The sequence below is a fragment of the Phaethon aethereus genome (genome assembly GCF_964289735.1).
Source record: "Phaethon aethereus genome assembly, chromosome: 7".
NCBI classification, from domain to species: domain Eukaryota; kingdom Metazoa; phylum Chordata; class Aves; order Phaethontiformes; family Phaethontidae; genus Phaethon; species Phaethon aethereus.
In genome coordinates this window covers 33,702,057-33,729,948 of record NC_138583.1, presented here as the reverse complement: position 1 = coordinate 33,729,948, position 27,892 = coordinate 33,702,057, and the positions used below count along the sequence as shown (strand labels likewise).

General features: G+C 46.9%; 1 protein-coding gene across 1 annotated transcript; it reads right to left on the bottom strand.

The window, feature by feature from the left end:
• Positions 1 to 11: 11 nt before the first annotated feature.
• Positions 12 to 23,909, bottom strand: KCNK18 (potassium two pore domain channel subfamily K member 18; the record flags this gene model as incomplete). Its single annotated transcript, XM_082002320.1, has 5 exons — positions 12 to 823; positions 4,016 to 4,162; positions 5,237 to 5,314; positions 17,106 to 17,178; positions 23,808 to 23,909. The coding sequence occupies 5 exons, from the start codon at positions 23,907 to 23,909 to the stop codon at positions 12 to 14; spliced, it is 1,212 nt and encodes a 403-aa protein (XP_081858446.1).
• Between the last annotated feature and the right edge of the window lie 3,983 nt (positions 23,910 to 27,892).

The following is a 27,892-nucleotide window of genomic DNA, read 5'->3' as shown; positions in this document are numbered from 1 at the left end:
AATGACTGCTCTTATTTTGGATATACTTTCTTTGACGGCATCTTTTTCTCCCCACAAAATGAAATCACCTTTTTATACAAACCAATTAAGCGGTCTTGGCCCAGCTTAAAAGCAATGAAGACAATTTCCATACCAATAATAATATAGAGGGAAAAAAACAAGAAAAACTTGGGGTGTTCCAGTTGTGTATCTCCAAATCCAATAGTTGTCAAGGTAATAAAGCAGAAATAAAAAGCTTCCTGAAAATCCAACCTGGTTTCCCAATTTGGAAGAATAGCAGCTGCACAGGAGATGTACACAAAGATAACTAGGACCATTAATACAATGGGCACATCTAATTTTTCTAACTGTTTCCCGATTTTGTCAAAATTCTCAATTACTCTGGACATTGTCTTTCCCCTGGCTAGCTCAGGACATGAACTCCATCTCTCAATGCTTTTATTTCTTGCTGGTTTTGGGTGTTCATTTTCTCTGGCAATTAACATTTCAAAAATTTCGGCATTGCAATATTTGATTGGCTTCCTTTTAACACCTGGCTGACTTTTCAGCACTTGCATAATAGTCAAGGGCTCATTGATGACTACTTTAGACTGTGCTCTGGATTTCAGTTCATCCTCTTTGTTAGATGTGGATCCAGAACAGAGTTTAGAGGCTAGAATTTTTGACTGTAGTTTTCTGAATTCATTGTAAGACTTGGATAAGACAGTCGCAAGGATATCTCCCATGTCTGTCAGGACCAAGAACATCAGAGGGATACCAAACAAAGCATACAACATGCAGAGATATTTCCCAATCCGTGTCACAGGATAGGTATTACCATAACCTTGAAAAAAAAACAAAAAGAGGAAGAGAAGGGAAAGGGAGGGAGAGAGAACATTGTGATTTACTAGGTATTCACGTCCTCTGAGCTTTTTATTGCTGTCAATTTTAAAAGTCAATTTTTAGTCCAGAGCATACTGTTCTTTTCAGCTTTGTTTTGAAGCTATTAAAATTTCTGAGTCTCAAATGCTGGTTACTAATGCAGGCATCCTGCCTCTTCCAGCACTTGAAGGCTTGGAGTTTGCCAGTTCTGTTGAATTAACTCTTCCTACCTTATCTGCACCTTATCTGCTGTTTGACTTAACTGCCTGACAGCAAGAGGCCATTTAGGGAGGAGAAACAAAAGGTTTGAGCCAGCCCAAGACCCATGTGCAGCGTCTGTCCTGCTGGAGACTGTTATCAGGAAGATTTCCTGACCTGGGAATTAAGAAGGATCGAAAGGCAAGACAGCAAGAGAGGTCTTGGGCCCATGGGTCGCCCCGCAGGGAAGCTGAGCTGAGGGTTGAGCTCAGAGAAACAACAGCTGATGCTGGACTGTGCGTGAGGGACTGGGGGATCATCTCCTGGCCAGCCTCCAGGATCTCACAGCATGACTGAATGATTTTTGGGGGAGAAACTCCCTGAGCTTTGGGAAGATTCAGATCTGGATGATTATCTGAATTTTGGAACTGGGAAAGCACTATGGATCAGACTGGGAAAATGAGACCCATACCTCAAACTTAATATTTTCCCAAACTACTTGTGACTAACGGTAAGCTAATAACAGACTAAGAGTCCCTAGTTCGTCAGATCTAGCTCTAATGGCATACGTTCTATTGACATTGTGTTTGTACCGACTTCATAGTTTTCAGGGACTCTTAAATGCACTCAGAAAAACAAGGATCAAGTGAGGAGGCACATGTTTATCATGTGAGGAAATGCATGTTTACTCTAGAGTAGTAAAGCTTACAAATATCAATTACAACAAATAGAGAAGTACTACCAGATGCACAGACTTTATGATACACAAAATGGTAGCAGAAGAGAAGCCCTTTCCCTAAATTCAATTTCGGTGTTTATATTTCCTTCCTCTAACATACTGGATATGAAAATTAAATTGTAAGTTAGAGTTTTTCCATTACAGTTGGAGAAAACATCAGCACTGTGTTAAATGTATTAGATTTTAACAAACATTTTTGTTTTATTCCTCCAAAAAGACATGAAACATTTCTTGCCTCCCTTCAAAAACCTCCCTTTTCTAGATGACCTTCCAGGCCAGGTATTTAGCCTGCAAGATTATGAGCTCGTATGCTGAGGTATGAATGTATGAAGGTTTCCTTCATTTTCTTAGTCCATTCATGTTTGTTTTCACTAATGGCTGCCATAGCCTTTGGTCTGAATCCAACCTTGGTCCCTCCTTTGCTGTGAGGCACTGGAAAACAATTTATCCTCTGTTACTCTGTTCCCCACTGGTTAACTGGGAATGCTAATCCCTACTGCTAAAGCAGTTGGGGAAGACTAATTATTGTAGTTATTGTACAGAGTGATTTTCTTCTTTTTTTTCTCGATTTCCATGCATTAAAAATACCTATTGCAGTTTCAAGGGTTAAAGTTTATCTTGAGCTTAAATTTAGCTATCCAGAAATGTAGCCTAGCTGAGCCACTAGGCAACCTCCACAGGCAGTGAAGAGATGGCAATTCAGACCACTGAACTTCAGACCTAGATACCTCCTAGATAATTCAAGGTAGCTAAGTTGACTCTAACCTGAAGTGATTTATCAGTTCCTAACACTGCAAATAACAAACCTACCGCAATGGAAATAGCAACGAATATTCCATGCTTCCTACTGATCCCAAAACTCAGCTCAAGACCTGAGGAAGCTTTGTTAATGCTCCGTGCTATAAAGGCCAAAAATAATGGCAGTTCAGAAATAAATACGTTGGGTCAGTGTGTATGGGGACATTTGTGAAATCCCATGTTGATGGAGATAGGCAAGAATACCCAGGAAAGAAATTTTCAACAATGTATTTTTTCATCACTTTGCTGAAGTCAAAGCTTTCTGATAAAGCGTCCTCTTTCAAATGTTCCTAGCTGTTGTGTTTGTACTAGGAAATATTCACTGAGGTGAGGATCCAGGTCTGCATCTCGAGTATGTGTCTCTGACAACCTAGATGACTCTCTTCAAACTCAGGGTCTGCAAGAAGTTGAGTTTGAACAGTCAGCTAAGACATCAGAGCCTGAGGTTCAAGCCTCTGCTGTGACTTAGCAAGCAAGGTTCTCCTACGTGCTCCAAGTCAGCGTATTAACTCTCACACTATTCCTTGTATAGGATAAGCTCTTTTTTAAGGCTCGGCTTTTCTTTCGCATTAAGGTGCATGCCCATGATGGGATCTTGAGTATATCCTAATGCAGTGGAGAAACGTCTCTGCAATTCAATACAATGCTGTGGGGACTATTTCCCACCTTTGGGATTTGAATCAAAACGAGCTTTGATTCTGAGAAATTTAGATAGTTAGTGTCTGTACTTGCCAGCATTCGAGAAAGATTAGCAAAGAGATAGAAGTAGCTTTGGGGATGAGCATGAGGAGTTGCATTTAGCAATGCAGAGGGAGCCAAAACCAGTGCAGGTGTTTCTATTTGATCTAGGTCCTCCTTTGAAATATGAAGTCCAACTGGAAGATTTCAGAGGTGTGACTTAAACATTGCCGTGCGCTCTTAACCCAGAGAAGTGTGAACAACAATAGCATGGTTAATTATAAAGCCATAGTTACAAAACTGGGTTAGACATAAATAGCAGGGAAGCAACAGAAAAACAATATATGCATAATGAGTTACCTCTTCCAGTGAAGAATACATTACCCAACATAACACACGATAGTGGGACGGGTAAGGTTTGCCTGAAAAATTGAGCTTTCTTTCTACTTTAATATAATAGTTTTGAGTACATGTTATAGTAATAATGTAGTGATGCAGCTAATTAGCATGTACCATCACTAGTTACTAAATTCTGACTTCCTTCTCTGACTCAGCTACATCTCTGCAATCTGTGTTTGCAGAACCACTTGCAGACTCATCGTCAATACTCAGGAGAAAAATTCAAGGGGATCTGGGTTTTGGTTGTGGTGGTGTTTTTTTGTAATTCCCTGGAAGAAATACATTAGAGGAAGCAGCAACAGCAATTGGTTCTGCAGGGGGTTACTTTACCTCTGAACTTACCCACAGTTGTGAATACCGTGCAGCAGAAAAAGAGAGACCCAAAGAAAGTCCATATATCTTTTGGATTGACAAACCAGTCTCGTTCAGCTGCACTGAGCAGTGCATGGATTTTGTCCTTAAATATCTCCTCATTTTCTGTCATGTTATCTGTTATGGTAACAACAGGAGATACAGTCAGTGTTTGCAGACCACCACTCAGGGAGCAGCCAGCCTGTTATTCCAGTGAAGTTTACTCCAGCTAAGGATTGCTCATATTCTTTTAGAAGATAAAAATATTCACCTCACTCCCTCCCACCCTGAAAAAATCAGTGGGTCCACTGGCTTTGGTGAATAAAGAAACACAGAAAAAATAAGCCAGCTATGCTCCAACAAAGTCAAAATGCGACAAAAGAATAAGCATAAAGAAGCAGAGCAGTAAGATTGAATATTCAGCTTCCAGCCTTAATGTCCCGTTTCATTTTGGACTCCCCGGGAGGTTAGGGTTTTTTTGACCCAAAGGCAGTAGGAACGTGGGGCAGTCAGTAGGTGACCAACGTGAACTGCTTGGTGGCACTGCCCAGCACCCCGCTTTGAATCCCGGAGCCTGCACCCCTCATTCCTCCTCCCCATGGCTGAGCTCTGCTCGAAAGGACATTATCTGGAGGGATGCTTGCCCCAGACGGATCATCGTGCCAGCACCGCTACCTGAGTGAAAGTCCAAGCCCGCGTACGAGCCTCGACGCAGATCCAGGAGGATCCCTACCCTTCTCCTCCCCTCTGCCCCCCCACATCAGCACCACCGGGTCTGGGACGCAGCACTGCACCTGCCTCCATCCCAGCACCCATCGCCAGAGCACTGGGAGGGAGGCTCAGAGCTGGGGAGAGGGAGCTGGCAGAGACTTTCTGAGACAGAGGATTCAGTCCCCAGCAATCAGAGGGAAATACCATGGGAATCTCAGCTGCTCTTTAAGGACTTTAGGTAACTTGGGCAAAAGGGAGAATACAGACGCCTCAGGAAGTCTTTTCAGGCAGGAACACAGGGACCAGGGAAGCTTGCAGTCAAAAATCACGGCTAAGGAGGAACAAGCAAACAGCAGCAGTCAATAGCTAGGCAGAGGGAAAACCCTGTTTGCAGGTTTAGCATTTTGAAGAATTTCTTCAAAAGAAAAAAATCTAATTCAAAAAGCAAGAGAATGAGTAACTCCCTGCACAGTTAAGTCATTTTGAAATTCCAGTACATACCTGATAAATTTCTGGAGATGTACCACAGACTCTGTAGAAATTTTCTATATTCTTCACTCAAATTGACCTTCCGGTTACCTTCAATGTGGGAAAACATGAGAGCCCCAAGAAAAGCATAGATCACAAGAGACAGAATGAAGAAGGCATGAGGAAACACTGCCCAAAATATTTTTTTACATGCTTTTTTACCTCTCAGAGGCTGTGATGTTGATGCCATCCTAAGCTCTCTTTTCTTTTTCCTTTTTTTTTTTTTAGTTTTGTGGAGAAGACACAGCTTTTAGAAACAAGGATGAGGATGTAAAAGCTTTTGCATCCTAGAAAAGCTTCTCCTGTGAAAACAAGGATTGTTCTGCCTCAGGCTTTCAGATCACATGTCTTTATAAGTGAAGATTGCACTACAGTCCCAATGGAAAAGGAGCACAACTAATCAAGCCTTGAAATATTTCTCAGTTGATGATATGCCACTCTATCTCTGAATTACTGCTGATCAGCCAGCACCGTAATGCACACAGATTACCAGCTTTTCTGGGTTTCCATTGGAACCAGCTCATGTTTAAAGTTTCTTGTTCTGAATTACAGTTTCCCATTGATACAGTAGAAACATTTCCAACTCCCAGGAGGGAAAATGCACACTGTAAGGGATGGATTTCTTGAAAGATTTCTCCCGGAAGTGAACAGGGAAATTTAAAATTAACCAAAAGAAGGGGTTGGTGCTAATTGTTGTCACCTCTGGGCAGACTGTAGAACAATTAATTTCTCTGTCAGATGGCTTAAAGAATCTCTCTCTCTACCATCTAATCTTTGTAGGGGGGTTCTTCTGAATTTTCAAGGATCTTTCTCAAAAAGGGGTCAATAAGATTTTGCCCAGTTCTCACCTGATTAAAATCTTCCTGTTAATTGAAACTCCCACTGACCTTAGCAAGTAAAAACTGCAGGATTCGGTTCAAGGTTAATGATCTTTGCAAACCATATCCAACTTTAAATACAAAACCTTTCTCTTCATCCATCACTCTCAAACACTTAGAGCAATGAGCAGTATCGTTGCCCTTTACAATGTTAGGAGTGGTAGTAAGGGGAGTTGGACTTTACAGAAAGAGGTGTTAAATATTTTAACTCTAGGAGTCTTTCACTAAAAATTGAAACAGCCTTGTGCAGCCAAGACCTACAAAGCTGTACACAAGCAACATGTCCATACTGCAAAGAAATCCTACATGGTTACAGTGGTTTCTTCTAGGTCAAACTCTCAGCAAATTGGATCACAAGGTATTATATGCTTATCAATATGGAAGCCTCCACTATAGAAAACAGGCTTTCAGGGCTAAGACAAAAATAAGCCTGTGTGCTTGCTACTTTTCTGGTTATCTGCTTCATTGACTCAGTCTTGCTTTTTGACAAAAGATTTATAAATCCTCTTATTGCAGTCAATCTCTTTTTTTTTTTTTCCCATTGACCTGACACAGAGGGTTGAAAACTGCTAATGTTCATAATTAATCAAAACCAACAGAACTTCCTGAGAGATTGTACTTAGAGATAATGTACTTAGATCTGGTGTCCTTACCAGAGGAGCAAGGGACACAGAGAAGTCAGAGGAGCAGCTGGAAGAGCAAAGTGGCTGTAGGCAGTGGGGTGCCCCATGCTAGAAGCACAACACTGGCTTTTCTTGGAGAGTTTTGTAGGGAGTGAGTTACTTGGATTTCTAAAGAATTCTTGACAAGGCCCTTCTCCAAATTAAACAGCTATGGCATAAGAGAGGAAGTCTTCACAGGAAGAAATTAATGGTTAACAGAGAGGAACAGAGGGCAGGAGTAACAGGCAGAGGGACGTCGCTGGTGGAGTTGTGCATAGGTCTGTGCTGGAGCTCTGCTGTTACACGTGTTCATAAATGACCTAGAAAGAGGGTAAACAGGGAAAAGGCAACATTTGCTGATGGCATGAAGTCATTCAGAGCAGTGAGACAGAGGGAAAATGGGAATTGTAGGAGGACCAGAGGGTGCCTAGCAATGAAATGGTGGATAAAAGCAATGTAGATATGTGTAAAATGGGGTCAACAATCCTAACTTCACATACAAAGTGATGGGCTCTGGGCTGACCATCACCACTGAGCAGCAAGGTGGGGGGGTACAACATAACAGTACCACAACCACATCAGCCCAACAACTGATCATGGTGAAAAGGCAAAGACTATGTTGGGAATTATGAGTTAAAAATAGACTAAAACATTGGACAGCTATACACTACCATATAAATACATGGTTTGCACATACCTGGAGGAGATAAATGTGGTTCTGGTACCCTGCTCTCAAATATCACATATTAAAACTGGGAAAATTTCAAACAGCAACAGGGATGACTGAAGGTACGGACAGCTTTCAGACAAGGAATGAATGACTAGTGCCTTTGGCCAGGGTAAAAAAAACCAGTAACTGGGGGAGTAGATAACAGCACATGGGTGGTATGGAGAGAGCAGGTGAGGGATTAACTGTTCATAGTCTCTTCCGGGACCAGAATTGGGGACCATCAAATGAGACAAGGTGAAACCTGCTTCAGAACAAATAAAATGGGATGGTTTCTCAGATAGATGGAAAGTTCTTTGCCAAAGGATGTTGGGTTTACATATGTTAAAGAAGAGGATGGGAGATGTTTAGAAGAACAATCATTAGTACTGCCTACAAACCCCATGGGGTTCAATAACCCCCTGAAGCAAAAATAGTTTGCAGCTGGAAAAGTCGGGGGGGAGTGGTACTAGGCCAAAAGGGCCCTATGTCTGAGGCAGTATACTCACATTTAAGTTCTTCTTAAAAATGTTTTCACTGCCCAGTAGGGTAATTCTGACACAATTTGTCCTGTGGATTTTTTCATCTGCATCTCAGATATAAACCTCATTCCTCCAAAGTGCTTTAAAATCTTCTCAGCCTCCTCCTATACATGGTAGGACCGCAAAGTATTTAGCAATTCCCAGGAGCTTCTCAGCCATTTGCAACATCAGGGTCTGAGCTTGTGACAATGAGAAAATTTAATAAGAATATATCCAGAAATGATTTTTACATTATTTGCTTAATCTAAACCATTTCCCACTATTGCTGCATTACATATTTGAACTCAGTTGCTTAAAAGCAAATCCCACTAACCACAAGTTATTCCAAATTGAGTTACTGGTACTTGTGTTGAGAGAGATTTTTGCAATCCGCATTTCCTATTCACATTAATGGACAGCAAAACTGCACTTTTCCTAGCTTCCATTTCTTTGATTAGGACAAATGTGAGTGCTCCGAAGGTGCCACTTGAAAGGAAAGTTTGTGACCACAGATGCAAGGTTTAATTATTCCAGTACAAATATATGCATGTTAGAATTCCTACTTTATCTGACGTTCCTGGATTAAAGGTTAAACCAAGAAGGTCATTGTTTGGGCAGTGAGATGTTTTTCAGTAATCAGTAAAACTCTTTCTGCATCATCTCCCATGTTGTCAAAGACCTGCTGTGTTTACCTCTCTTCTGTGAAACACCGTTGGATTCATCATACTGTACTGACAAATATTCAATAGTGCAACGCCACCTTCTTAAAAAAAACACAACAAAGTGACTTGAAGGATGGCAAGTGCCGTATTAAAAAAATGGCAATGGACTAAATCATTTGCTTTTGTTTGCATCTGGCATTGATTCTGATGAGAATATCGTTTGGTGATGGACTAAGGTCTCAGCCTGGCAGTACTTCATGACAATGAGAATTAAAAAAGTTCAGTTCAAGATTGAATGTTAATGAGGATCACGGAAGATTTGATCTATTGCTATAGCATATGCCCCCGGAAAGTATTTCCAGAATGCACTCATATACCTAAGGTCCCCAAGAAAAAGAATGTTTCTGTATAAAGCTGATATCAACCCCAAGGAAAAAAAGAAAACAAACACACCAAAAACAAGTAGCAGCAGTGGTTGTATTAAGAAAGCAATCTCAAGTCTGTGTAAACATTAGATTTGATGCCCAGACATAAAGACACCCCACTCAGTGAGGAATTCTAAGGGGGTGTCAGTGAGGTTTCAGCAGTAGTGTCCATGAGCACTTTCAAAGGACTCTTTCCACCTCCCACCCACCATGCTTACCCCATCCCTCCCGTCTCTTGGGCTCTTGAGACCTGTCCCTGAGGGACTTCAGCCCGCAGCAGGCCCCAGAAGTGGTGCTGGCCCAAGCCCAGCCCCAACACAGACACATGACAGTTGTGCAGAGCAAATATATCCTGCCAGATGCGCGACCCATGCTTTTCAGGCAGTTTGCAATTGTTTTTCTTCTCCTGACCCCAACCATATTCCCGTGGAGTACAAGTTCCCCTGATACCTCCTGTCCTTCGCACTGTCCCCTCACACCTCACGCTGCGGGGATGGAGAGAGAAATGCACTAATTGGCTGCGGAGGGTCTATTGGATACCCCAGGGGAAGGTTTAGCTTCCTTTGTATCCATCTTTAAAAGTCTCAGCTTTCACTTGAGTCAAGTGCTTGAGCTTGTAACCTCTGGGAATATTTGAGAGCACTCAGGACTAGCATCCTGACACTGCATATAATGCTAAGTGGATTCAAAGATGTCCGGGACTCTCACCCTGAATAGCAGCATTTCCTATTTCATTCTTTCTTCACACCAAAGCCAAGCAAGTGGTCCCATCATTTCATTTACGAGAGGCAAACACTCTTCGTATGCCCCAGGACCAGCCAAGGCTTGGGCTTTTGGGTTTTTTTAGCGCAGATGAAGTCACACAGCCAGAAAACGCCTCTGAGGGGAGGCTTTTTCACCTGGTGACCACACAGCAGGACCAGCTTTCGTTCACTCATGAGCTAACCAGCCACTTCTTCATCCCCTCTCCCCCACCTCCAAATCATTGCCTGGGTAGAAAGACTTTACTTGCCCCTCTTCTTTCACCCCTTCCCCAAACCCGAGCAACCAGCAATAGTCTAGAAGGAGCAGATCTGTACCCTCAGGCACACATCCCAAATGGGGGAAATATTACCCCTTCCTCCCAGGGAACTTGTAGCCTCAACACCTTCTCTTTTCCCAGAGCTTCATGTGGGATTGCACCCAGGAGCCAGGGATGCAAGCGTGCACGGAGGGCTTGGTTGCTGCAGCGCCCGGGTTTCCAGTGCAGCAGAGCTCTGTGGCAGCACTTTTCCCTCCTTCTGCTCATGCTGCTATCTGAACCATGTGCTAAGTGAGAATACATTTGGGACTGGGAGGGGAAGCTGCTTCTGGACAGACAACATTCCTCCAGCCGCTTTCTAAAGGGCCACGGAGAAGTAAAATCAAATGCTGACAGATGCCGTGCAACAGCCCTTAGTCGGCGTGGGGAAGGCTTTGCAAAAAAAGCCCGGCCACCGTCACCTCACAGCAATGCCTACGTTGCTCATTTTTTTGCGTGACTGTGATAACGCTTCAGGGTGTTATAACAAATGGGAAGGTTAATATCGCAATGAGTCACCAGTGTAGGACCCCGCCGCAAAGGGGACGTGGTGGGTTTCCAGATAGGCAAAGGGGATTACTGAGGTTCAGCTACATGTCTTATGCCAAAGTCTTTACTGAGTTAATGTAGTGAACGTAATGCTAGTATAGTGGAGACTATCTCAGCCGAGTAGTTTCATTTTAAGGCAAACAAGCTCCCTGCGGAGAGATCGGAAAACTGCTTCTTTGGAATTTAATTAACATTAGAGCATGTGAGATTATATGCTGCATAAAAGCTAAGCATCATGATTCATGTCAACAGAGCAACTTTTTACTATTTGAACTGGCAAAAAAACCTTCAAGACCATTCAAAATGACAAGTCTACTCTGCTCTTAAAAAAAATATTTATTCTTTATTATTATTAATGTGTCACCATATGTATGTAAGCAGTTTAAAAGATGGGAATCTAAAACCTCATATACAGGAACAAGTTTTTAGCTGTAAATACCCACCAGCATGCATCCAAGATTGTCTCTGTGAGTGGCATAGACCCTCTCAGTCCTCAACATGTGAAATGCTAGTGAAAAAAAATCTGCTGAGCTTATTTCCAATGTCATATACATGTTCAGTTAAACAGAACACAGATAAGCAGTCATCCTTTGCAGGCTGTAGTATTGGCCAACTATTACTGATAACATTGAGGTCAAACTTGTATTTGGAACAGCTCTGAGGTTGTTAAGGACTATTAATCCCCAAAGTACACTGCTTACAGTATTTTCTATCCACAGCACTTTATAAACCACAGGCAGGAGTCTGTAGGATGCCAACAATTAGATACCTCTTTCTGCTTCCCATCACTGGCAATCAGACTGGACATGGATTTATGTCAGTGGCTCAGATTTTCTTGAACATCAGGCTAAGTTTTCCATCGCTTATTTTCATCCCAATTTTCCTAATGAAACTCTAAGTCATTTCTCTTCCCCTTTTGTGTGAAGTACTCTTACAATAATTTTAACTCCATTACCCTACCGCTCATCAGTCATTGTGGATTCAAGGGGTGGAAGATACTTTCACAGATGGGTGTGCCTTGGGACTTCATCAAGTTGACACTTGTCTTCAAGTTTCTTTCAGTTCTGCTGATTTACTTTAGTTCTGAGCAGGCATACATGAACTTTTCAAGCCCTGTCCCACCCATTTCAGTTAATACGCCATTAATTAGCTTTCCCTTTGTAACGCTGGCCCTTTAAATGATTTTAGCAGTCATGGGAATAACTCTTAAGTGCTTTTTAGTGATTCAGTAAACAACATTTTGTCACCTTAGTGGGCAACACTCTTTCAAGCTCTAGACCTGTCAAGCGTAGCTTCACATGTTTAATTAGTTTAAGCCACAATTCCCTAGTGATGAGACCCTGCCTGGGTTGATGAGTAAGATTGCATTATGAAAGTGCCTTCTGCAAAATGTTTTGGGTTAGAAGGGAATGTAGCATTGAGAATTGCATGCAAAATTGCTCATCTTTTCTGAAGAATTTCTTATAAAAATTGAGTGTGGAATGAAGTCTTTTCTTCCACTCTCCTCAATAAGAAAGAAAAATCTTGCAGCACTTCTGAATGAGTCATCTGGGCCAAAGGCCCTGTGTGTAATGGACCTGGCACATTCACGAAGACCACATTGCACCCAGGGACTGCATGCTCTTCCCGAGACTGCCTGGCACCCAGGCTGCCCATCGCCAGCCACACTCACTACTGCTGCCCGACGCTCAGGCTGCAGGCAAAAAGCCGTCTAAATGGCAATGACCTTCTCTATGGCCACTTGGGAATTTGAGATGTATGGGTGGAGCAGCTCAGCTGCAGAATGAATATAAATTCAGGGAGGCTTATTGCTTGAATCCGGCCAGACAGTCAGAGCCAGCTGGTTACATCATATTCTAAGAGATGGGGCTTTAGGGCAGAGCAATAGCTAAATGCAAGCTTGGACTGGGAAATGGAGACTTTATCTTTTATCTAAACTAAAAGACACAAGCAACGTATCAGAAAGGAAGGGTTGGGCAGTTGAGAGAAACATTTATATAGGTGCTCTAAGGGGGATTTCAGATGAACCCTGAAGGTCCTGCACACGCAGAGGAGGGAGGAGGCAGGACTGGAGGTGACTGCATGTCCCCATACAGTAACGCATGTGGCAGTGCTGCCCGTGAGGAGAAGCACAGCCTCCTGAATCCTACAGCACCGGTTGCCTTTGCTCCCCCACTGCCCTCCTCATGCGACAGCTGAGAAGGGGTATGGAGCACAACAGCCATATTTCACCCAAAGGGGTATGTCCAAGTCCGGGAGTCTGGCTGGCAAACAAGTGCCTCCCATCCAGCGGAGCTGCCAGCACTGCACAGCACGGGCTGAGATGAAGACTCTTGGCAGACTGCCTTGTGGACGCTGCTGCCTTTTCCTCATTTTTTCAGGCTAACTGCCGGTGAAAGGAGAGACGCAGCGGCAGCCATTCTCGTGCTGCCCTCTTACGCGCTCTTCAAGAGGTTATTGCTCGGCTGCTTATCTCCACCCAACGGCACAACGGCATCGGCTCGCTTTAGCTGATGGGTATCACATTGCGCCTGCCAGGATTTCTCAGTCTGTATGCCAGGACTTCCTTCCAGGTTATAGAAAACCTCTCCCTGTGGAGGCGTACTACATAGGCACCAAATTTCAGTAGCATGTTCTCCCTGGATCACTTAAGGAGAGGTTAAAAGGATCCTTTCCCCCACTCAGCTCTTTCCTTTCCTGAAAGCTGCTGGTGGCCAGAAGACTCTGAGAGAAGAAATATCTGATCACAACGCTGAATAATCTGTTAGAAGACCACCTCTAGCAGCTGGCTGAAATCACATTACACCTGCAGATCAGCAGATTTACCTGCTCATGAGTAGTTACTGTCCAGCTTCTCACTTCAGCTGTTGTTCATAGTGCGTGTGCCAAAAGGTACCAGTCAAACCATGGGCTAGACTTTAAGAACAGGATGTAGAAAAAAAAAATTAATTACAACTGCTCTGTTTGTTACAACTCATTAAATTGGAATGGATGTAATATCTTATCAACAACCTGGGAAGAGTCCAGTGGAGGTCTGCTAAGATGTTTAGGTGGCTGGAGCATACGACAAATTCCCTGAAGAAAGCAGGGGGGCTTAGAAAAGAAATTTTATGGGTGATCTAATTGCTGCTTTTAACCATCTGAAGAGGATTACAGAAAAGACTGAGTCAAAATTTTCTCAGAGTTGCACAGAAAACGAAGAAGAGGCAATGACAAGGAAAAAGCCAATTAGATACAAGAGGGAAATAAAAATCACAAGGTCAGTGGTTAAAGACCAGAAGAGGAGCCCAGAGAGGTTGTAAAATCTCAGTCCTTGAGAACTTTTAACATTCAGCTGGACAGGGCCGTGAGAAGCCTGATCTATCTTTGCAGTTAGGACTAGAGACCTCCAAAGAACCCTTCCAACTGAAACTCTTTTATAATCCTATGTATTCTAACACCATGGAATGTTTTGGTTCTTGTTCAGGTATAACTATTAGAAAACAGCCATCTCTAAGAAATTAATCAGTCATTAGATCAAATCTTCCACAGCAGAGTGGCTGCAAGGTCTGCAGGGTTATAGGAGTTGTTCTTTAAAACTCCAGCAAGAAGCTGGATTGAAAAGGTCAGAGAGATTCTAGCAGGAATCCTAAAATCTGGGGCCAAACAGGAAGGATCTGTATTTTTTACTGAATGCGTCTCCTGCAGCTGCAATCATTTGTGATGGGGCACTTTGCAGCTCGGATGGGTGCGCAAAAGTGGGAAACATAAGGAGGGAGCACCACAACCCACATTCAGACCCCAAAAGCGTAAAAGGGAGCTCTGCGCCCTCACCCTTAGCTGTCCGTGGCCTGAGCCCTTGTTTCACAGACGGGGCAGGGGAGCAGTGCTGGCTCCATGCACCAGGGCCACCACTGGGCAGCATCAAGTGGCACTGGACACCAGGGCGGCACCAGTGATCATGGGGGCCAGGACCACCAGACACCTAGTTCTCTTCTGTCTGCATATTTGTTTCATGTAAAAAGTTATTTGACCCAAACCACAACTTTCTCTTATTTTACCCATAAATTCATCTCTGTATCTCTGAACAGCCCTCAGCTAACCCTCCTTTGCTAACAAACCTTGAAGGCAGAGCAGCATCTCTGGACACACGGAGGCTTACAGGACTCAGTGCCAGTGACTGCTATCTGTGCGCCCCATCCACAGGACAGGGGAGGACAGGAGCACCCCTGCCCCTGCACCCCTCTGCCCACGGAGGGAATTCATGTCATGGTCTGGGTCCCAGCTCACAGCAATGATCAAAAAAGGCCAACCCGTGCTAGACACCAACCACAGCAGGACTGAGTGCCACCGCGGAGCGTCTGCCTCCTTTCCTCTGCTCTCACCCAAGGAGAGCATGTCAGGTGGATGGCTGCTCCACCTGAATCTCACACTGCATCTGAATGAGAGGAGAAGATCTTCCTCCATAGCCTTCACACCAACTGCTCGCTCCCTGCTGCTGGAGCCTGGACCCCAGATCCTACTGTTCAATCCAAGCTGCTACAACAAAACCCCGATCTCTGAACTGCTAAGACCTGAGCTGCTCAAAACCCTCTTTCATCCAGAGGGGACTAGATCCTCTCCTAAGTGCTTAGATGGTACACAGCAATTTCTGGTGTGTTACCTGCTGATGTGGTTCTCTGAATGCTGCTCTCAGGTGAATAACTGATTTCTTTGCATTTACTGATTCCTCTACTAGTTGCCCTGGCCAGGAACTAGGGAGCTGCCAGGGTTTGCTACAGGTCAATATTTTAAAAAATATTTCCAAACTGAATGAGGGATTTGCTATAACCTGCACACCATTGCAGGCTGGATAAGGCATCTTCAACCCCAGAGCTTTGGACGTAACTGAGATGTGTTTCCAAATGCGCTAGAAAGAGGGTTGTCAGGGGACAGAGAGGCCCTCCTTCCTGAAATTTCCTTCCAGTGGGACAGAGAACGTCTCTCCTTCCTTGCAGTCAGATGTTTACATAAGTAAAAGTAAATTATCTTGGGAAGTGCCCTTTGTAGTTTTGGACCTTTTTCACCCTTCTGAAATGATCATAGTTTTTGTTCATTAATTTGAGACTGAGGTTGTTTGCAATCCATCACTAATAGCAGAAATATGCCATTTATACCAATTAAGCATTCAACTTAATGCTTTTATATAGCTGATTTTTAGCAGAATTTGGTCAGACTCTGCTTTCATTTAAACTCAGGAAACCCAGTGTAATGGATATGAAAGCAGAATGAGCTTTTTTTCTTTAATAAGCCATTGCAGATATTCTAGCTGTAGGCTCATCACACAAACCATACTCCTGTCTCCTGCTTGGCTTCTCTCTTACTTTCCCTGTCCCCAAACTTGCTGCACTCTGCTGTCTTGTAGGAGAAACGTGCAACACATACAACATACAATATTACAGAGGGAAATCCCATCACAGGGCAGAATTATACTCTATTTTAAAGACATGTTTAAGATGGCGAAGTTGAGTACTCAAAAGTATAAAGGCTGTGTTAAGGTTGTAACTTGGACACGTCCTCTTATGGATTTGCATGGAGTTCATATCTTTAATTTATATGAAGTTATCCTATATCTTCATTAGGACCATGGCCTCAGTCAGTACACAGAATTGCTACAGTTCACTTAGGGAACATCTATGCAATATTTATTTTACCTTTAGGTCTATTTATCCGAAACAAGTTCTGCAGCAGATACATGATATGGAGAATTTCAATCTGAACGTTTAAGCTGTGAGCATGCTTCTAAAAAACACAGTTTGCTTCTCCCTGGGGAAACCTTTGGCCACCTTCTTTTCTTGGGACCAAGTGATTCCTCCCATCACTATAAGATACCTCTGAAGGAAGGTCCAGGGGAACCAGGTTGAGGTTGTGGTCACCACCAAGTGGCCCTCAGAAAACAGGTCAGTCCAGGAACAGGACATCTGAATTGTTCATACAACAGCAAACCATTCCCAGCAAAGCTCTTTCCCAGAGCAACTCCAGGGCAGACACAGATCCAGCTGAGCACATGTGCTACATGACACATACCCAGGACATGCATACAAGCAAGCACTGACCCTGCAAACGATGAGCAACTCGGCTGTAAGGCCCTGCTGGGGGGGCTGGAGAAAGTTTCTCCTGTGCTGGAGAAAGTTTCTGTGCAGCAAAACCTGGTTGAACTTCCCTATCACAAGCAACACAAAGCAGAACCTTAGGAACAACAAGTGTGAGGTGGCCTTGGGAGGAGTTGTAAGGAGGTGGGCCACTGAGACTGCAGCACACACCCGCCTGCTCTGAGAGGAAGCTTGGAGCTTCCTGAAGAAGAAAACCAGCTTCAGATGCTCTCACCTCTACATGTGCATTCCCACTTTGCTCGGGTTACAGCAGATTTCTGCAAACAGTTGCATTGGATCCCCGAAGGGACGAATTGTGGTGTAGCCAGAGCGCTGGATTCGCTGCAAAAAAACCCAAAAAACAACCAATCTGTGTGAAGAGACGCACCTTGGCAACAACTATTCCTGTTGGCAGAACCCCATTGCAAAGCTGTTCCTAACCAGCACATCCACCAGTGCTGTCAGCCCTGCCCAAAGCGGCCTGAGAACAGCTACCCTAGGGCCAGGGCAAGACCCACTGAGCCCGGCATCTCCCCCCGTCCTGCGATTCCACCAGCAGCTGCTTAGGGAAGGGTACGAGAACAGAGCGAGCGTGGGGTAGTATTTCCCCAGAACTGCCTCTTAGCCTCAAGCAATTTGCAGTTCACGAACTTCCTGAGCCACAGATGGTATCTCTGCGACAAGGAAATCATTTCAAGTATTGCCAAGCCCTCGAAAGAAAGCAGGAGCTCGTCGAGCGGAGGCATCCGCTGGGAAAACCTGCCTCCGGGCCGGGGCTGGCCCGGGTGCGCCCTCAGAGCTGGTTTCCAGGCAAGCCTTGGGGCTGGCGAAGGAGCCGGCCCGCAAGCCGAGGCAGGGCGGCGGCTCCTGCTGCGGCCCGGCCAGGGCCGGGGGGCACAAGCCGGTCCTAAATACCGGCGCGTTGCCGCAAGAGGGGGCTCAAAGCCCACGGGCCGGAGCCCGGCCGGCTACGGGGAACCACCGCCCCCTCGGGCGCGGGGCAGCAAGGGGTCCCCCGCCGGCTGCGACCCCCGGAGGGTGCTGGGCATCCCCCGCCCCCCCAGGCTAGCCCAGAACGAGCATCTACTCTAAAGCTCCAGAGTTACGAAGCCAGGCTGGCGTGAGGGGCAGCCGGCATCTTTGCAGGGGGGTTTTGGCATCAAGCTGACACCCAGCTTGCTCAGCCTCTGTAGCGTGTCTTTGCATGAAGACACGGGTTCCACGGTTGTGACTTGATGTAAAAGTCGTTCTTTGGAAAGCAAGCCAGTAAATACAGCAGGGAGGTTAACGGTGGGCTCCTATGAATTTGCTGGTGAATTCCTGGCACCAAATACACACACGAACACAAACACAATCTTAAGTGTAACCTCCCCTTACACATCACCCTATGGATTAATATTTAAAGATCTGACAATGTTGGGTCAGTTGACCAGATGCAGTGTTCTGAGGGACTTGATCTTCAGCTGCTGTGAACTGTAGCAAGAGGACAGCACAGAGAGCAGCCCAAAACGGTTATCATGTGCATCGGAGGCACTGTGCTCTGTGTGTGCTTGCCATTGCTTCCCTGGGCACCTTGGCTCCTTTTTGAGAGCTCTTGTTTGTAGCACAACACCAGAAGAGCAGTCCCTGGTCCTGCAGGCAAGGGAGAGAGAGCAAGAAAGGAAATCTCCAGAGGAATTACATTTTGCAAGTGTAACTATGGCAAATACTTGCTGGCTCTCCCCCTAGCCAGGCTGCACCCATCCAGCTAGTTTGAGGAGTATCGTTTTAACCATAAAAAACAAGAACCTGAGATAACATAAATCTCTCCACTGAATCTCATCTGGATCTTACTCATTCCTGTCTGATCTCTAGACTAGTATGAGATGAACGCGGGACAGAGACACCATGATAGCCTACGAGCTCTACCTCCCCTTGTCTAGCTTAAAAGCATCTGCTCTCACGTCCTCCTCGCCAGCTCCCCCTCTGTCACGCAGGGTGTTGCCCCGGGCTGCCGCCCTGTCACACAGAGCTGTGCAGGCCCGGCGTTAGTGCCAGCGATGGAGAGCCTCTTCGATTCTCCTGCTTCTGCTTCAGCAGGGAAAGGAGCTGGCAGCTGCTGTAACACACTGCTATGGCACATCTTGCCCTGGTACCCCTGACAGTGAAAGCTGGGACATCTTTGGCGGCAGGGGGGTTCAGATCTGCACATGTGATGATGATGAGCTCTAAGGGATCTCCACTACAAGGTACCTGAGAGGGACCACGGCTGTCTCCTAAAAGACACGTGAGAACTGGTGAATCCTGTGTTCAAAAAACGTGGCACTTCAGGACATGGTTTAGTGGGCATGGTGGTGTTGGGTTGACGGTTGGACTTGATGATTTTAGAGGTCCTTTCCAACAGTAATGATTCTGTGATTCTAATCCTGGCTGCCCCAGGAGGCAGGAGCTAAACAGACTGGTCCCCTCAAACTCTTGGGCCCCCAACTAAAGTGCCAGCTGCCAGACCTGTTTCAAAACTATAGAATGTCCCAGGTGCTTGCTGGGATAAGCAACACACCTGTACCTCTTCAGAAACACGTTCAACAAGGAATCAGCTTTCTTCACATCAGTTGATTTTTACATGTCTTCCAGCCAGCTAAGTGGGCTGAGGGCACGTACCAGCCCCCAGGGACAGTGTGGGTGTTTCTGACACACTTGAAGGGCTCAGAGCCCTAACGATGAATGACATTCATCCCCATACCATGGATTAGTCACCTCTGGCTAAGAGGATGCACATAGACTTTCACCTTGAAGTCTCTTTAAACACTTCCCAGCGTCATTACTTTCTTGGCAATCTCCAAGTGCTTCAAGAAGCCAAATAGGAGTCATGTGCACATAAAGAAATCAAGTTACAATTTTAAAATAAACTGGAGAGTATATACATTCTGTCAAGGGTTTCATTAAAGATTACCCGATCACATCCTCTCAGCTGGATTTTTGACTTGGGGTATCGCTGCCAATCACCTTCTGGACAGGCCAGATCCTGCACCAGATTATTCCTGTCCTGTGGAGATAAACCTATGGGAAATGAAATCTAATAGCGTATGGTTTATTTTCAGACAGATGTAATATCTCCAGAACTGCTCTTCAGAATTTGGCATGAGTTTTAAAATAGGTTTGTCAACCCATTCTAAGTAAAACGGGAAAACATATCATTGTGGCAGAAAGTAAAAAACTTTTTCTAAGCAGCACTTTCCTTTCTGCAGTCCCTCCCCTCGCTCAGACGTCAGAGCTGCTTGCACTCCCTTTCCTGTGAGCCACTATTTCATGCATTTAAAAGAGACCCCAGAAAACCCCGCTATCACAGGTGGCAGAACCACAGCATCTCTGTTGGGAAGCGGGACTGCCTTCTTCCACCTTGACCAATGGCTAGAAAGAGGTCTTGCCTCAAGCCGGGTGGGTAACGTCTTTCGACGTGTGCTTAGCAAGCAAAATGAGAGGTGAGGTCTCCTTTTAGTATCTGGAAACTAGACTGAGCTGCAGCGTCCAGTGGTCAGACCATGGCAGGAGCCTTGCCAGGGGTCTGCTTTGTGCCCATGTCCTGCCAGTTGCGATACCAACACATCCCAGGGACCGTATCCATTTCAGCGCGTGTGTTGAATCCCCATGTTGAATCCCTTGGATTAATCTTTTGTTTCATTACACACCTCATACAAAATACTTTGAATAGAATGTGAGGGGAATCTAGCTTACACAGGTCTTTTTTTCCCCCCCTTCATCAATTCTGCTGAGTGGCAGTCCTAGCTCAGGCGGACTTTAAAAATAAATATGAAGACTGAATATAACAGTCATTGATGCATCTGACAGGATTGCCTTTAACGTATTTGCCAGTCTTAAAGTCTTCTCAAAAGTCCATAAAATATAACATTTTCTGGATTTTTTTTTTTTCAATAACCATGCTAATTGATTGTCCCAGTTGTGCAGATTGTGCTGGGGCAGGAGGTGTTCTGATTATTCCCTTTGTTTATGGTATTAGACTTAGACTATTGTTGATCTTATTGTTCTTATTCGTAACATGTTTGCCTCACTAGGACAGTAATTGTGTCAAGCAAGTTGGAGTCCAATCTGCAGAGCTGAATGTTCAGAACTGCAAAAGAAAGGCTCCAATTTTTCAAGCAGCGGGCTTATTACTCCTCCACTTGGATTATTAAATTCTAATTATAGCCTGTTGATCCAGTTACAATGTTGTTTGTAAATCTAAATACAGTTCTCTAAAGCCTGCACTGATATGCATTTTATTTCTTAACCTGTTGATGCTTGGTAAAAAAATACCAGTTTGCCTAATAGAGCAGGTAGAGGTTAGCTTACTCCCAATGAAGTTCTCTTTTCCTTGACTGTATTCTTTTGGATATGTTTAGGAGTAAGTGCTTAACAGCATAGATAACACCAAGAACAGCCATGACTGATGCATTTCTCATAACACCTTGGTACCTGTGGACTCACCAGAGCTGGGGTCAGGAAGAAATTTTCCCTTAGCTAAGACGGGCAAGGATGCATGGGCTTTTTGGGAGGAGGGTATTTGGTTTGGGTTTGGTTTCTCTGCTTTTTGGGCCATTACCCAAGCTCTTCTGGGAATGGCACCTTAACAATTGCCTCTTATACTGGCAATTCCTTCAGTGCCTTCTCTTCTTTTCCTGTAATGTTTTCTGTGTTTTGGCCTCTTTTACAAGAGAGTTCTGGTTCATCACCCCATGTGAGAAGGTGTTTTATAGGGTGCATTGTGTGTGCAGTAGGGTTGGTTGAATCCATATACAGTGACTTCATATCACCTAAGTATCAGCGAGGCAGTCATCTGTGATGGCATGATGAAACTCCATGCCCTTCCAAGTCCTTTTCTTCCCTCTGTCTTTATGAATGTTAAATGCAAGGAAAGCAGAGATGCCTGAGCCAAGCGGTGAGAGTTCCCAGGAACTGCTGCCTTTCGGACGGCTGAAAGTCTCTGCTGCTCTGTGCTGTTACTGTACCTGCAGCACCCTCCCTCACCTGTAAGAGTAGAGGGGTTCCCAGTTGCCGTGGGGGATGATTGCCTGAGTCTCAACCTTATTTTTTTTCTTCCAAGCCTTCTTTTAAGCTCCAGCACACTTGTGTGCTCAGACTGCTCGCAAAATAGCTGGCACAGGCTATCCTATGGCACCAGCCAGGTCACTTATGCACTCAGTGAGGTGGCCCATGGAGGCTTAACTGCTGGGCATGGAAATCACCAGGCACACACTCAGGATTGCCACAAGATCCCAGAGGGCTCCTGCTGGAGCCAGGCACAGATCCAGGCAGTGACGCATTGCAATATGTTGCAACAGTGGGAAGGGCTGGGAAGGGTCGTGGATGTTTTGACAGGTAGAGGGGGTGGAATTTGTGCAATTCCCTCTTTCATCCTTGTCACTCAGAATCCACCAGGGAAGGAAGGGAGGGAGCTGCCTCTCTTGGTAGGGAATGAAGTGAAGGTCTCCGAGAGATTTTCTCCTGAGGTCCCTACCCAGGAGAGCTCTGACTGGGACTTGGGATATGGATGTCCAAACAATGGGCAGCCACAGCAGGTACCACCCATCCCCATTGGTCCTTTCCCATGGGCCCAACAAGGAAAGTCACTGAGGTCCAGTGTAAAGCCTGCCTCCTCCGGTCCAAATAGCATCTGAGCTCACAGGCTTGGCCTGGGCAAATGTGGAGCAAGGACTCTAAGGATTGGAAGACACCAGGACATCCCAACGACTGGGATGGGGATGGGACAGGGTAGGGGGATGTTATTTGGAAGGCTGAACTCTCCTACACACACATATCCACACCAAGATGTGCACTGAGGGTGCTCCCTCCTTGGAGGAAAACTGCTATTTCCTCACAAAGCCCAGTGGATGGGCGAGGGGGCTTCTTCTGCTACAAGGAGTGAGGCAGCAAACCCACCCCTCCGGTCAGGGCAGGTGCGGGGTGGTGCCCCGGCTGCTGGGGGTGAGGGCTGGCCGGTTAAAAAGGCTCTGCTTTACCCAAGGGACCGACTGCTGGATCCTGGGCTCCGCGATCTTCATCGCTCCTGGAAAAGCCTTCTTTCCCAGCCCCCGCGCATTTAACGCGCAGAAAGAGGCTTTCCCCGCGTTTAGGCGTTCCCAGCAACTAGAGACCAGCAGATGCCGACCTGAGAGGTGAGGGAAGGACCCTGGCTCTGCCCCAGTGAGAGGCACTTGTAAGGCTAAAATAAAAACCCACTGCCATGCCCGAGCGAGCAGGTCTCAAAGGATCCCTAAAAGCCAGAGGGAGACCATGTAACCCCGGGGGAGGCCGTGCTGCCGCTCGCCCCCTTCGCTCCCCGCTGTTGCGGCTGGAGGAGCGGCGGGGAGAAGGTGCCGGTGCCGTCCCCAGCCCGCAGTCGCTGCCCCCGCGCCGGCCCCGGGGACGAGGAGGGCTCGGAGGGACGTCGAGGGAAACAGAGAGGGTGAGAGCAGGTAGTAGCGGGGGGGGAGCGGCGAGGTGTGAGCGGGAAACGAGGAAGGTGCCGGCGCCGCAGGGCTCGCCCGCCCTGAGCACCCAGCGAGCGGGAGAGCCCTGGGCCGCCGGCCAGCCCCGGCGAGGGGCAGAGGGGCTCCAGTCGGGATCCGAGGGATGCCTGCCTGGGCCTGGGGGGAAAATAAAGAAAATAAATCCAAGACAAACCCCCACCTTGGCCGTGCACCCGCGGCCGTCAGCCGCTGGCTGGGAAGCCGGCAGCTCCACCGATGCCGAACGGCGAAGAGGGAATGGGAGCGCCGGGCCAGGTCCTGCGTGGGGGGCTGCTGTGAATGTCCGCTCGCAGGTCCTCTCGTAAGGACTCACGAAGCAGGGTTTGGGGAGAGGCTGCGGTCCAGCGCCTCTCGGCCGCGGAATTAACGCTTTAATCTGAGTTTCCAAACCACTCGTAAAATAACAAATAAAGCGGGCGAAGCTCCGGTCTGAGATCCTGGAAACAAAAGCCCGTTTCCACGCACCAGCCGGCGCTGGCACCGGCCGGCCCAGCTGCAGGGGAAGTGCCCGGGAGCTCCCGCCCGGCCCCGGGGCATCCCCGCCGCCGCCGGGCCCGCGCCGTCCATCTCGTAAACCGGCACAAGTGAAGCCTCATCTGCAGCGCTCGTGGCGCGACCTGATCCACCGAGGCTGAGCTTTCCTTCCCTGGCCCGAAAGGCACCCGCTTATTCCGTTCCGCTATCCCCTGCCGCGCTCCCTGTGCGGCTGTGGGATCCAAGGACCGTCGACGACAGAGAAGGAAAACAGAGTTACGGACAAAATGGGGGGTAAAAAAAAAGTTCAGTGGTTTTCGCTTTTCAGAAACAAGCCCTGACACCGTCTGTGCAAAAAGGAAAACGCAAATCTCGCAAAATCGTCTCTCAGTGAAGGTAAAATTCGACCCTGCGCTACGGGGAGAGATTTTGAACCAACTAGTGACCTGTCAACTGTCTCAGTTTATTAAAAAAATAAATAAACCCTTCTGTTAAATTGTTCGGTGCTTCTAAGCTGCTTAATATCAAAGTGGGTTTTTAGACGCGAGGCAATACTTTCAAAGACCAGACTAAACCGATTTTAGTTGTGCTTCCAGGTGCGAAGCACATTGCTGAGTCAATGAAATGTGTTGTGGAGGTTCGCAGATCTCTCCGAAATTGTGTTTGCTCAAGGTAAATTAATTCGTTTCGGGTGTCAACGAGCATGTTAAAGCAGTATTTCTCGTCTTCTGTATTTGCCTGCATTCCCGCGCTATGTTTTTTTTTCATTTTTTTTCTTTTTTTTTCTTCTTTTCCTGTCGTGGAAAAAAAACCCAAAACCTACCATGCTTTTTACTCTTACTCTGTAACGGGATAAAAGAAAAAATTACGAACTCGGTCTGACGTTTATCTTTCCTAGTTTCCCTTCAGCTGAACAAAACCCAAGCCCACGCCCCTTCCAAGATGCCGTGAGTTGCCCGCTGTCCCCGGCTGCTTCTGGCTGCGCTGCGGGCCGGTGAGAGGTCCTGGGCTGCGGGCGAGCCCGGCCGGGCAGAGGCATGAGCCCATCACCGTGGGTGCAGGGGACTCGCAGCCCTAGTCCCGCTCCATCGTGGGAGGTGCCACGCAGGAAAAAGGAAGGAAAAGGGTTTTGCATCCCCGCTGTGTCTGTGGCCTGCAAAGAAGCCCCTGCGGCCCCCCGCCCGCCCCGGGCCCCGGCGCCGGGGGCGGAGGACGCGACCGGGGCCCCGGGGCCGGGAGAGTCCGGCGAAGGCACCCCCGCCCGCGCGGGGGCCGGCGGGACCCGCGTTTCCCCTTCAGCGCGGCGTGAGCGCGCAGCGTCCCCCCGATCGCCGGGGGGCGAGAGGGTCTCGCGTGGGGTGATCGGACTTGGACGTGGGCCGCGGCCGGACGGGGCGTGGGGGTGTTCTGAACGCGCGTGGGAACGGGAAGCGTGGGGCGGGCGGAGCGCGCGTGGGCGGGCACTCGGAGGGCGGGGCGACCCCCTGGGGAGGGTCCGGAGGTGCCCGCCCCGCCCCCGCGCGGCGGCCGCTCCCACGGTCCCGGGGGGACGGATCCCGGAGGGCGCCGTCGGGGCGGGCGTCCCCGCGCCGGGGCCCCCGCCCGGGCCGCGCCGCGGAGCGCAGGGCGGGGGGCGCGGCCGCACGAGGGGGAGCTGCCCCTCGCCCGTGCGCGGCCACGGCAGGTGCCGCGTGGGAGGGAGGAGAGCGCGGCCCTGGGGTGGGACAGGGCGTCGCTGCCTGCCTCGGGAGCCGCCTGGGCGGCTCGGGGTTCGGCTGGGCCTCGGCATCACCCACGTTTCAGGAGGGATTTTTGTTTGCTTCCCCCCTGCCTCATTCTTTTTTTCAGTAAATCTGGGGGGGGGGGTTGTTTGTTTTGTTTTTTTCCCGGCCCTAATTTACCACAGTTTAAAATAAAGCTAGAAACACCAAGCACCGAAAAGCGCTCTCCCAGTAAACCGCTTAAAAAATAACCCTCCGACCTCTGGCTGGAGCCTGATGCCCCGGGGTGCAGGGAGAGGAGGAGATGGGAGCACGGGAATGAGTGTGCGGCCGCGGGGGAACGTGAACTGGCGGGGTTTGTGCGGCAGATACTTTAAAGTATGAAAGTCTTACCTTAAAAAAAGAAGCTATCTGAAAGCATTACCTCTTCCTCTCTTCCCGAGACTGTTAGAAATTTTTTTTCCACCCGTGAACTATTCAACACGCGGACCCGACACTGGATTTTGGGCTAGATGGCCCTTGCCCTGATCCATGGTCCAGTTGTGGTCTACTAGTTGTGCCATCCTCGTTACACTATGTGAGTTATGGTTCCCCAGGACCGGACTGAATAACCAAACCGAGCCCTGCCAATTCCCTTCTCCCCACTGCAGAGGAGGTGATCTTTTTGTGTAGTTAATTCTAAAATGCTTGGCAGCTTGCCCATCAAACCGTCAGCATAGAAAAATGCAAACAAATTCTCTATTTAACAGTCCCCGGACAGTGCAACTAATCCATTCTAGACCGGTAATGGATATCGATGTCAACAGGTATGCAGCAAGAGCCAAATACTCTGCACTCAATGGAAGACACTTGCCTTCTGAATGAGGATTATGTGCAAAATTTAACTTGGCAGAAGAATCCAAATTAAATTCATGCTTCAGTTAATTCAGATTAATTTTCCTGATTGCCCTTGCACACCAGACAACCAAATCTCTGTTTATATCTGCTCCTTTTCTTTTAAACAGTTGATACAAATCTCTTCTGGGGAGTGTTGCGAGATGCATACATTAAAGACTGTGATTCACTCAGGCACTAATTAGAGTTATAAAATACCTGAGATGGATTTTTATATCACTGTTATTACTACAAACATTATTTTGAGATATTGAATCCACTATATGACTGTGTTTCCAGTGGTTTTTCACTAATATGCTGCAAGCAACATTCCAACTAATCACCTTAATGGAAATTAGAGAGGAAAATGGTCTATTAGGCTATCTAATCTACCTTCACTCTAGTATTTTCTTACATTTTTCAGACCAGCTTTAAATTTAAAAACAATCCATGAGAATTACTCTGCAGTCTTGAGAGGCTGTTATACCACCAGATAGCTCAGAAAATAGAGAAAATATTTTTTAAAAGGGTTGCTAGAAAATGTTTTCTAATGGTCAATGGTATTTTCTTTCTTTAGGTTTTATTTTATCCCATAGCTTTGTGTCACACATCCCTCTGACAACTTAAATATGTGTTCTCTCTTCTTCATCTGTATACCCGTCACCATGACCCTACCACGTTTTTAATGTCTTTTTTCCCCCTACAGAAGGTTAATAAAAGAGTGCAGGTTCAGCTTGGGCCTCATTCCAGACAGGAACTTGACTACTTAATTATGTCCAAATTCTTGCTCTTTTTTTTCCCCCCATTTGGCACATTGATGGCAAGAAGCATAATCTTTCTTGCAGGTTTTTTCACTAAAGAGATAGGAGAAGTAGGAATTTTCTTTGATTTGGCCCCAAGTTGTATTCACTGCTGTTTCCTCTACACAGGGCTGGTACCCCACAGAGAACAAATGCATGGTATGGCAGCATGGGGGGGCTTTCTGTGTCAGCGTAGTGCTTTTTAGGGCACGGTCTCAATGTGATTTTACCCTCTGACTAAGGGTATAGTCCCCCTTACCCTCTCCTTGGCAGAACTCCTGACGTAGAGATCTCCTGCCCCTGTCCCCAACCTCACCGTAACCCCCTGTGCTTGTCCCTCCAACACCCTCCTCGTCCGTGCAGCTGATACAACAGAGACACAGAGGCCTCTAACGGGGGGGGATCAGCCATTTTCTGGGGGTTGTGTTATTCCACCTGCTTCATCAGGTAGTGACTTAATGCCATAGCTGGCACCACTGGCAGAAGCAGCCACGGCATGATGATGATGTGCAGGGGTGGGGTGCAGAAACTGCTCAACCAGGTTCTGCTACCAAAATGATGTCACCACGCTGCAGCGCATCTTTCTGTCATCATGTAAAACCACTTACGTCATATGTCGGTGTGATACAGCTTGGCCTAGCGCTTTTGTTGGTGGTCAGAAAACCAGACAGATTTAGACACG